At 34.6% G+C, this 12,711-nt stretch overlaps 1 protein-coding gene across 1 annotated transcript; it reads left to right on the forward strand.

Moving 5' to 3' along the window:
* Positions 1–1,514: 1,514 nt before the first annotated feature.
* Positions 1,515–6,988, forward strand: LOC117335191. The gene is made up of 2 exons (XM_033895173.1): positions 1,515–1,591; positions 6,438–6,988. Exons 1-2 carry the CDS (start codon positions 1,579–1,581, stop codon positions 6,917–6,919), a joined length of 495 nt encoding a protein of 164 aa, XP_033751064.1. The 5' UTR covers positions 1,515–1,578; the 3' UTR covers positions 6,920–6,988.
* The last annotated feature ends 5,723 nt before the right edge of the window (positions 6,989–12,711 follow it).

The raw sequence follows: 12,711 nt of genomic DNA on the forward strand, positions 1-12,711 counted from the left end.
ACATTAATGATATCGGTATGTGGCCTGTACTGTATAGTTCAATGTAAGAATGACGTAAAGAACTGTGTGCTGTTCCGCCATCTTGACAAATAGTTATTATATTTTAAAGCTGTATTGTTAGAGATATATTCGGTCAGGTCAGGTCTCTGACTCGAGAGATAATGGTCGTTGTGCCGTTATGACCCCATATGAAATCTATACATGTGGCACCTTCTTAAACTTTGTCATCACTGATAGGCCTAACTATATGACCTCTGATACAACGCCATATGAATATCCTCGCCATAAGTCTTCGTATTCCCCTCTCGTATTCATCCTTCATCTTAGCTCAACTACAAAATCTATAGCAAAAAATGCCCCGTGTTTAAATGGTTAAAAACTTAATCTTTCTAATTTATATCAAAATATGTCCAGGATGTAAGGAATATTATATTGGAGAAACAAGCAATACTCTACAGGCCCGGTTTCGCGTGCACAAAAAAATATGTTAATGTGCCAGAATACAGAAGAAATAGATTTAGCGATCATCCTGATATATGTGGAAAGAAACAGTTCAAAATATTTCCTTTCTATAAATTTTTTACAAAAGATACCGTTGAAATAAAGGAAAATGAAAATATTTTATCAGAACTTTTAAACCTAAATTGAACAGACTGCGGTAGACTAATATAATATTTCACCCCCTTGGGGGTGAGACAGGGGAATCTCAACCCGAGGGGAAGATTCTTAAGTTGCCAAACACGAGGCTTGCCGATGGTTGAGATTCCCCTGTCTCACTTCCATGGGGTGAATGATTATTTTTCTCTTACCCTGTATATCTTATGCATCTAATATTGACGTTACATCAACACAAGAAAATGTTGACATGACGTAATACAATTGCTGAGAGCGTAAAAAGAGCACGTGTAGCTTTTCTTTTCTCCGAGGGTGAGATTAATATATTCTCTTACCCTGGACAGGGATATCCGCAGTTTTACCGGGGTGGGATTTTCTTATCTCACCCTAGGGGAAGGAAAGCTACACGTGCTCTTTGCACGTTCTCAACAATTGCATTTCGTCACGTCAACAATACCATGACGTCACAGAAACAGTACAATGACGTTACGTCGACAATTCAATCACGTCACGTCAACATTTCCAGTCAATAAAACTGCGGATATCCCTGTCCGGGGTAAGAGAAATAATTATCTCTGTCGACAGGGGGCCGCGGTAGCCGTGTGGTTAATGTGTCCCGACACTTTATCACAAGCCCTCCACCTCTGTGTTGCGGGTTCGAAACACACGCAGGGCAGTTACCTTGTACAGACCGTTGGTCGGTGATTTTTCTCTGGGTATTCCGGCTTTTCTCCACCTCCAAAACCAGGCTCGTCCTTAAATGACCTTGACCTAAAAGGACCCTAAACAAAGCCCAAAACCCAACTCTGTCGACAGATGACAAGTGAGCCTTCATTACAAGTTGGGGGTGAAGTGACTGGCTGGCCAATATAACTATCAAACTCTCTTTACCTTTCGACAGGTGATAAGGGAGCCGTCTTTACTAGGTGGGGTAGAAGTGACTGTCCGGCCAATATAACTACGATGGTTTACTCAGGTAAGTACTTAAACCTATCCGAATGGTTCTACTACAGTAATGTTATGGATGACATTGACTTTAGTTGTTGATGTTTATATATATTTAAAATCAACGAAATGTTTTTGTCATATGAATGATCTGCGGACAGGTCCCATATGTTTATCACCAGAAGTAATTGATGAGAGCATCTTCCCAGAATCGGGCTTTTACCTCTTTGTCTTCTGATTTTAGGGCATGAAATAATAATTTCTTCGAAAAAAACAACAACACAAACAAATCCCTTCGCTTTAAATTTCTTGTCAAAACAAAAAGATCTGACCACCACCACATAGCAATATCATGGACTGAAACGTGTATACCATTATCTACGTGATACATTCCTGTCTATGTTTGGCCTTATAATGGTATCCTAAAACTGTGACATATTTTGTGGCATTTTAAATAAGTAACATTCATTGTGTGGTATCCCAAACAAGTAACATTTATTATGTGGTTTCCCAAACAAGTAACATTTATTATGTGGTTTCCAAAACTAGTAACATTTATTATGTGGTAACCTAAACTATTGTCAACTGCTCCGATATGCAAAATCTAATTCCAGTGTTCGTTATAGAAACTATTTTTTGTGTGATATCCAATGCAATGATTGTTTATTTTTGATATTCAACCCGAGTTATACCTTCCTCCAGTATTGATGTCAATGACACGCATCCAGTTTATAAACAGTTTACAGTTGTATAATTTCTTTGTCCTTGTATATACACATGTATAGGTTTATGGCCATCTAATAATACCCAATACGTATCCATTAAATAATTAATATATTTTGCTATTATTTATAAAATTATCTCAAGCTTTCTTATCATTTTTACTCTTATTATCTTTATAACAGCAGAAAACTTCTTTCATTTCATTATATTTGTTTATAAGATAGTGGGCTATTCAAATTGCCTGGCGTTCGTGATCCATCCGTCCGTCCGTCCGTAAACAATTCTTGTTATCGCTATTTCTGAGAAAGTTCTGAAGGAATTTTTCTCAAATTTCATATACAGGTTTCCCTTGGTCTGTAGTTATGCATATTGCATTTTGGGACCAATCGAAAAACAACATGGCTGACAGGCATCCATCTTGGATTTTGACGATTGAAGTTTGTTATTGCTATTTCTCAGAAAGTACTGAAGGGATCTTTCTGAAAATTCATATGTAGGTCGCCCTTGGTCCTTAGTTTTGCACATTTTAATGTTTTGACCAGTCAGAAAACAACATAGCCGACAGGAAGCCATCTTGGATTTTGACAATTGAAGTTTGTTATTGCTATTTCTCGGAAAGAACTGAAAGAATCTTTCTGAAATTTCATATATAGGTTGCCCTTGGTCCCTAGTTACGCATGTTTTATTTTTTGACCAGTCAGAAAACAATATGGCCGACAGGCAGCCATCTTTGATTTTGACAATTGAAGTTTTTATCGCAATTTTACAGAAAGTATTGAAGGGATGTTTCTCAAATTTCATATGTAGGTTCCCCTTGGTCTGCCGTATTGCATTTTAGGACCAATCCGAAAACAACATGGTCTTGGAATGTACTGAAGGGATCTTTCTCAAAATACATATATAGGTTTCCCTTGGTCTGTAGTTATGCATGTTGCATTTTGGGACCGATCAGAAAACATCATGGCCGACAGGCAGCCTTCTTGGATTTTGACAATTGAAGTTTGTAATCGCTATTTCTCAGAAAGTACTGAAAGGATCTTCCTCTTCTTTCATACGTAGGTTCCCCTTGGTCCGTAGTTATGCATATTGCATTTTGGGACTGATCAGAAAACAACATGGCCGACAGGCAGCCATATTTTATTTTGACAATTGAAGTTTGTTATAGCTATTTCCCAGAAAGTACCAAAGGGGTCTTTCTCAAATTTTATATGTAGGGATCCCTTGGTCCGTAGTTATGAATATTGCATTTTGGGACCGATCAGAAAATAACATGGCCGACAAGCAGCCATCTTTGATTTTGACACATAAAAGTTTGTTATTGCTATTTCTCAGAAAGAACTGAAGTGATTTCTCTGAAATTATATATGTAGGTTGCCCCTAGTCCGTAGTTATACATACTTTATTTTGGGACCAGTCGGATAACTACATGGCCGACAGGCAGCCTTCTTTGATTTGACAATTGAAGTTTGTCATCGCTATTTGTCAATAAGAACTGAATGCATCTTCTGAAATTTTAAATATGGGTTTCCCTTGGTCCCTTGTTATGCATATTTCATTTTGAAGTTGTTATCGCTATTTTACAGAGGGTACTGAAGGATCTTTCTCAAATTTCATTTGAAGATGCCCCTTGGTCCGTCGTATTGCATTTTTGGACCAATCTGAAAACATTGTCGACGGACAGCCATTATCGCTAAATCACAAATTTCATATATAAGTTCCCCTTGTTTGAAAAGTACTGGAGGGATGTTTTGCAATTTACAGTGATTAGTAAGAGTAAGGGTAAAATAGAGAGAAAATCATAAAGATCATTCAATGGTGGGTGCCAAGATCCCTCTGGGATCTCTTGTTTACCCTTCTTGTCTTATATCCCTGCCCCCTTTCATGACATTCACCTGAGACCGTTTACACTATTTTTTCTATCTTTCGTTTCTTTTCACCTTTGACCTATCCTTTGTCAATCTTACCTTGAAGCTGAGTGGTTTGCTACAGTTGTAAATGTGACCGGTTGCCCCTCCACGTTTACCTTTTTGACGATCATTGGTAAGGCTTTACCTCAATATTGGACGGTTATTGGTCAATTCTACCAGCATATTCATGGTATTTTGATTTTTTTCTGCGTTTTAATGCCTAGTGCAGATTTAACTCAACGTTCATGTCTTGACAGTACAATTGCTCCTCAAATCCTGTAATCATGTCTTTCTTAACTCAGACTCTCAAGATCATAATGACGACATAGCTTTCTTCCATTTGAACATCCGTTGTGTAAGAAATAAGTCATAACATTTAAAAAAGTAAGCGTCTGATTATGACATCATTTTCGTCACAGAGACTCACCTTGATGCTTCTATAGCAAATGCTGAAATACCCATGGGAGAATATACCGCAAGGACCAGTTAACGCCGGGGTGAGAGTTGGCAGTTTACACATCCAGCTTTCTTGTGAACGGTTCCTTGGAAGAACTGACGTAGAATTTTGGGTGGGCGAGGTTGTCTGGATGGAGATTTTCCAAATAAGAAATTATGTAGAACCTCCTAATATTACGGATTTTTTTGCGGATTCTTTTAGAAACTGCCATCAAAAGCTGTTGGTGACATAAACGTTTGTCTCTTAACTGTTGAAAATACACATTCTTAAATTACGATATTATACAATCTTTTCACCTTATAAACGTAATAGACAAACCAACTCTCTGACATGGGTACCTCCAATTCGTAATTGATCAGAAAGCGATGAAGTACATGCCAACTGAAGCTGTTGCGATTCGACCTTATGGCAAACCTTTGTTTACTTTTGATTTACGACGACAAAGAAAAAGAGAGAGACTATAAAATATATTCAAATGTAATCGTTCCATGGGAAACTTGACAAAATTTCGAAGACGACGTAATCATGTAAGTTAGGCGTACCAAAGAAAATTTCTTTGCGAACATGAATGACTTTTAGATCAATACCCTGATACGAACCCCAGAAAAAAATTTGGAAAATTGTCTGCAAATTATCAAAACTTCTGACATTACCAATACTATACTTCTCCTTGTGAACGATGCTAGAAACATGGTAATGACTGATGGTGGTAAAGCCAATATATTAAACGGTTACTGTGTTACCGTATCCACAATAACGATACTGAATCATACTCACCAGAGGTAGAGGTAAGGACGAACTCTATTATATCGACATACAACTCCAACTGAACGACATGTTAATAAAGCTATGGACCATGATTGAATTAGCCATTATCTGTTAATAATTATTCAGTCTGATAGCCTAGCCTTTATCTTTGATATTCTTTCCGAAAAAGTCGAAACTAGCTTTGGTTATGGCATAATTAAAAAAGGGGATAAACAAGTTTCTTAAAATGACAGACCTATATCTCTGCTTCATACTACCAGAAAAGTTTTTGCAAGTTTAGTTATTAAGTTTTATTGTATATGTAGGAAACTTCTATATTGGTTATACACTGTATAACTGTGTCAAAACCCGTAAACAACTTATTTTGGGGAGGTAGTAGTAAATCCTTTAAAACTACTAATGCAGGCATCAAGCAAGGTGCAGTATTAGGCCCTTTACTTTTTATTATATCCAGTATAATATAAATTATATATCTTGCGATCTTGAAAGTTCTGCCATTGTTTGATTATTATTGTGAGGTTTAGGATTGGCTATTTCTCGGTGACGCAGATTAAAAAACTTCAGCTAGAAACTACTCCAATAATCACTTGTTTACAATCTTATGATAGTAGAAATTCATTGTACTCGGAAAGCGAGTAAGAATCACTTGCATTCTCGGAGTAAAATCCCTTACAAACTAAAGCCAAGTTATTTGTCTTCTTTATTACCTCCCTTAGTTCCAGAAAACGCACATTAATACCACCGTCATGCAAATAATTTCTCTTTGGCATATTTTCGCCTATCATTTTCACTTCTACTATTCGATTTTGGAATCAACAAGACAGGCAGTGTTTCGTACATAGAATTTACAAAATCCCTTTAAAGGCACACACAAGTCCCAAATTATAATTTTACTGGAAAATCTTACATATTACATACCAGATTAAGAATTCAATAACACTGCAGTACTTAAAATGATGTAATAGTGAATATATGTTTCTTTTGCTGAATAAAGTTAAACATTATTCGATGTTCTACTTAAGGTACTGCTGGTGGGTCGTATTACAGCCACACTGGAGCTGCAGCAGAATACGTGTGTATGCCTGATGATCCCATCTGGGGACCAAACAAGAATGTGGTGTATAGCGGATCTGTCGGTTACATCTACGGGGCTGAGTATGAGGCACCAAGTGCTCTGTTTGGAATGTCGGATTTCGCAGAGGATGTACCGTGTGCCATCTGTCTTGGTGAACAATACACCGCCTCTCTCATGATCCCGGGTAGGACACAATGCTACCCAGGGTGGACGGAAATCTATCACGGTAACCTAGCGTCCGGTTACCATGGTCACGCGGCAGCCTCACAGTACGCATGTGTTGATGAGCATGCACAGGCAATCCCCGGAGGAGGTACCCACAATGAGGATGGAAAACTGTTCTACGGCGTGAAGGCTAAATGTGGAGCTTTGCCTTGTCCGCCGTACGAGGACAGGAACTTCCTCTCTTGTGTTGTCTGTATGAAGTGAAAAATATTAATATTGAGAAAACACAAATTTAATTTTAACTTCGATTTGAATTTGTCTTGTTTGTCTCAGCATGGCTTCGTATATGTCAATGTTTAAAGTATGAGTTGCAATACTAATGTCAGATTAGTACAATACTACAAATTACATTTCAAGGGTGTGTTTAACCTTATCAGTCCATTTATCACATAAAAACCAGGCACAGGTGTCGTAACACTTATGCATTTGCAATATTTTTGCATATGTTTATGCCATTTGCAAAATGATTCTGACTAAACATTGAGTGATGCGTAAGGTCTAGAAACGGAAGTTTATTATATCCCAGATTTATACTGAAATCTCTGACATTTCCAATGCAGTAATGGAAAATATTTCACAGGAAACGGAGTGGGTGGAGAGAGCGAATTTAGAAAAACAGGTTAGATTTGACAGCTTTAATATTCAAAGAAGTGTTTGGCGAAACACTGAATACAAAACCAAATCGGCGTTACTATCTTCATTGTTGTGAGAAAAGAATAAGATGTTACAGTCTTCGGAACAGACTTGAACAATACCTGAGGTAAATAAAACATTACGTTATCTTGTTGTTGAGGCCAGGAATGAAAACGGCTCTTGGTACAGACTAAATAGTATGTATAGAAATAGTGGCGAGCATCAGTTCCGGACTCATGGACGCTTTGTAAACTTTCTGGATGGTGCTGAATTCGTCATAGGTCATCCGCAGTGTGAAATTATAAGCTGACAAATGACAATCAACAGGTCGATGTGAGTACTGTTCTGCAAATAAATATAACTTTTTCATAAAATAGAAAGCAAAATTGAAAGAATTGAAAGGGAATTTGTTTGCAAAGCAAGAAATGTGTCATTGGACCTGTAATTCTAAAAAGTCGAGCAAATATTGTCACGATTGTAAATAAAGTGCTTTGAAATCATAGTTAATTTTTGTATGCCTTTACTTTCATCAAGTACACCTAGGATTTAGCTGTTAGTGTGACTGTCCGAAATTTTTTTTTTTGTAAACCAAAAAGCTGTCTTAAGTCTTCATATAAACTATCCACAATTAATGTATTGGATACTTATAGTAAACCACATTCCTCCTGGAGTACAAAGAGAACAAAAGGATATTGCTCTGTGTTAAGATCAAATACTTGTAAACAGCCAGGACAGTGTCTCCTATTGACAGTTGGTGGCTACCTTATTGCACAACATAACAGGTTGTAAAACGTTAAAGACCATGCCACAGGACTACTGGTAACTTTATTCACCCATCAGTAACATAGCGTTTTGTACAAGTCATACAAAAGGTTCATATTATTAAGAAAATGAATGCAAAATAAAAATGGAAGATATAAGCCAATCTTCTTAGTATAGTGATTTAAATATCAGTACTAGATGCTGTAAAATTGTAAATAAAATTAAACATGCAGTGGTGTTAACAGGCGGACGTTCATGTCTAGAATAATGAAGCTGCATAACTGTAGCTATTTACGTTGTCTTAAATTATAATATTGATAATGCAACTTTGTATATAGGATTCATCATCCCCGAATTCACATAATTAATTGTTATTGGTTCCCTTTACACGTAACTCCAAAGTTTGTTATCACTCTAGCAGCTTCATTCCTCATATTATCTTTGACAAGTTTCGGGTTCAGAGTTGTTCCCCTTATATATATATATATATACATCTAGTGTTACACTCCTAGAACATTACAGAACATCGCAGTGAGTCACATGAGTGTCCAAGCGTAAATCAGCCGGCACATCCACTTTCCACCAAATAATGCACGCGATATTGTGTACGTTAGACATTTCATTATTAATATTAACAATTTTCAGTTTTAAAATCTTTTTATTCATCATTTTGCATATTATAAGTACATGAAATACATAGGGAAAAAAACATCAATTATAGATACAGTTTTACAGCAGCACAGTATCATTTTTGAGAAGAGCATCAAGGATGACAATGATTTGGTATACATAATAGTAACATTTTAGAAAATGCGTACATGTATATATATTGAAACAATGTTTAATGGCTAATAGAAATAAAGTATGTATTTTGATTTAGATAAAGATGTACCATTGTTGAATTATAGCTTACAGTATTAAGAGGTTGATAGGTGTACATATATTGTATTGAAGAGTTATGATATATACCTATAGTAAGTTGACCATCATTTGCATAAACTGGAGGTTTTGCATAGAATAGAATATATATAATGGTTTTAAGAAACAGGAGAAATGCAAGCTACCTGAGTATTATTTTGAGACTTGTCTCCCTTTGATTAAAAGCTATATCTGGATCTGTATATAATATAAAAAGGCTAATGAAAGTAGCTATTGTTAAATATTGATTTTATGGCATGTACTTATGTAAGGCAAGTAGTGAATATAGTAATAGAACAAGAAATATAGGATTTTGTTTTCTTATTATTTACAACATTTAATACAGCTTTCACACTCGCTTTTATATGGACCATTTATTTTCAAACTTATTGTACTCCATCTTATTTCTAAATATCTAATTCGTCTTTGAATCCTTTTATATTAGGAAGACAGTTTCTAAGTCTTTGTTTGTAAATATGAAACTTTGCTAATAGAAGTTAAGTGTTGAGATATTTTAACTCTTGTTCCTTAGGTAATTTACCCAATATTACATCAACATTTTGTAGTTTTATAGTTCTAGTTGGCTAATTGTATAGCCATACTTTAAAATCATTCCAAAGGTTTTCAACTATTCTGCATTCCCAAAACGTATGCATAATTGTTTCAATGTGACGGTTGCAGAAAGTGTAGAGAGGGGAGCCTTTTATGTTGATCATATGTACAAATTTATTTGTACTAATTATTCTATGTATTATTCTGTATTGAAACCATTTAAGTTCACAGTCTATGGTGGATTTAAATGGGATTATATTGATTTTTTTCCACCATATTGTGTCTTTTACCAAATCAAGTTCTTCGGACCATTTAGTTATGTATTTGTTATTTGTTTTGATATTTTTTTTACTAATAATCTATATATAGAAGAGCCTCTTTGTTTATTTGTTATATGATATATGTGAGTTGGACAGTGTGGTAGTAAAAAAGTATGGTATCTGTTTGGGAGTGCATTCTATGCTGTTGTGATGGCTTTCCGAAGACCGTAAAACTGAGTAATTGGTGGATAAAATTGATGTTTTATGCAGAAAGCTTCATAAGACTGGATCAACTCTCCATTTTCGTCTAATAAATCATATACATATAAAATATTTTTTTGCCCACTTCCTGAAATATACTGGGTTATTATCTATTTTAATATTGTTATTATACCATAAATGTTGATATATGTTATCATTCTCATTAAGAACATAGAGAAGATATATAAGTTTGACAGTACTTCTTTCCAGAAAAGGTTTTTAACCTTTGATTTGGTTTTGAAGAATTCTTTCCCATACGTAGTTATAGTATTTATATTTTCACCAATTAACCTTTCAAAAATCGCGCATATTCCTTTTGACTTAAGTATTCTTTGAACCCAATATAGTTTTAGTGCCATTATAAACTTTTCCATATCAAACATCTTAAGACCTCCTTCTTCATAGGGTTTTATTAGTTCATTTCTCGAGATTTTTATCATTTTTGTTATTCCATATGAATTTGAAGAAAGTTTGCTCCAAGTCTTTTAGAATATGTTGTTTTGGTTTAGGGATGTTTGTAAATAGAGGAATTAGTTTTGGCATTATTATACTTTTTATTACTGTTATTTTACCTATTGTACTTAAGAGTCTTTTAGACCATATATGAACGAGTGATTTAACTTCTTTAAGCTTTTCCTAGTAATTTAGTTCGGTGATTTGGTCCGTGTCTACACTGAGTTTTATGCCTAAGAACATAAAAGGTTCGTCTGTCCAAATAAGTTTTTTATCTCTGCAAAGCCGATCTTTGCTTTACTGCCAATCCAGATACATTTTGCTTTATCAATGTTTGGTTTAAGACCCGAGTATTTTGCATATTGTTCTAGTATATTTAGTGTATTTCTTTATGATTTTTCTGTACCATCTAATGTGATGCTTGTGTCGTCTGCATATTGTGAAAGTATTATTTCTTTATTATTTATTTTAATACTTTTGATGTCTGTGTTATTACGAATCATGATTCCTGGTATTTCTACACATAATATGAACAAATAAGGTGATATCGGGTCCCCTTGTCTACAGCCGCGTCCGATTTGGAAGAAATTTGAAAATAAGCAGTTTTTGTTAATGTTTTATCATGTTTATATAGTTAGAGCCAAAATTGAAAAAATTGAGTACTTTATATATAAAACTCCAAGCTATCGAGTCGATTAATACAAGTAAACCTGGAGTATTCGTTTCTTCAGTGTATTGTAATGTATCATAAATTTGCCTTATATTTTCTCCAATGAAGCGACCCTTTATAAAACCTTTCTTATCTTCATGAATTAGGTTTTCTATTACGTTTTTGATGCGTTGAGCTAGACAATTAGATAAAATTTTATATGACAAGTTTAATAACGATATTGGTCTCCAATTTTTGATAAATTCCCTTGGTTTATTTCCTTTCGAGTTATAGTTATGACTCCTTGTTTTTGAGTAATTGAAAGTTCACCTTTGTGAATTCCAATTAATGATCTTAGCAGATAAAATTTGATGTCTGTCCAGAAAAACTTGAAAAATTCTGCTGTAAAGCAATCAGGGCCAGGGCTTTTGTTATTTTTTAAGATTTTTTTATAGATATGCTTAGCTCGTCCATGGTAATTTTTTCTTCACAGTTTTTGTTTGTTTGTTACTTAATTTAGGAATCGTAAATTCATTAAGAAGTTAACTGAAGTCAAACTCTTCGATGTCTTCTCTGTTGGAGTATAAGTTACAATAAAATTGTTTTATTTAATTCAATATATTCTGTTGGTCAGTCAACATCATGCCACTGCTATTTAAAAGTTTGGATACATTTTTGTTAATATAATTTCTTTTTTCCATACCACAGAAATACTTGGTAGGCTTCTCTCTATTTTCCACCCATTGAGCCCTTGCTCTGATTAAAAGTCCCTTCATGTATTCCTTTCTCAAATCTTTATGTTCGGTTTTCAAGTTTGTTAACGTATCTTCCAAAACTGCATTATGTAAATTGCACAACATATCTTCAATTATTTTTATTTGATTTTCGATTCTCTCAATTTTTTTTCTCTTTTTTTCTTTTTTTCTTTCCACTGTATGGTATTGTCATTGTACGAATCTTCAATAATAGCATTTTGAAAAAAAACATCTGGTCATCTATTTTTGCTAATATTTACAATTAATCTGCGAATTCACCTTCATACATTCACAAGCATCGTCGAACTATCTTTTCAGCTTCTGACTGACAGCGAATTTCGTAATCATGCTTTCAATGAAAAAAAAAATTATCGGCATGTAAATATCACGAAGTTGTTTTTAATTCATATTCAATGTGGTGGAATGGTCCCCTGATCAATTAAGTCAAACTGATTACTAAGTCTTTTCTATAAATAGTCTCGTAGACACTTATTTGGATTGACGTTCCCATGATTAAATCTGTTTTTATGATTAGTGATGCTTTGGATGTCATCGAAACAGTAAGTTGACTATTATCACCAAAATCCTATAAATGTTATGTGATAAGTATCACATTCGACAAAAAGTTATGTTAGGTTGAAAACATGAATTGATTGTTGTATATTTCAAAATACCTAACTCACATACTTACCATTATAACCACCACGGTTTTTATTATCCAAAATTGATTTCTTTCCGAAGAAATCCTTTCCT

The sequence above is a fragment of the Pecten maximus genome, chromosome 9, assembly GCF_902652985.1.
Source record: "Pecten maximus chromosome 9, xPecMax1.1, whole genome shotgun sequence".
NCBI lineage: Eukaryota > Metazoa > Mollusca > Bivalvia > Pectinida > Pectinidae > Pecten > Pecten maximus.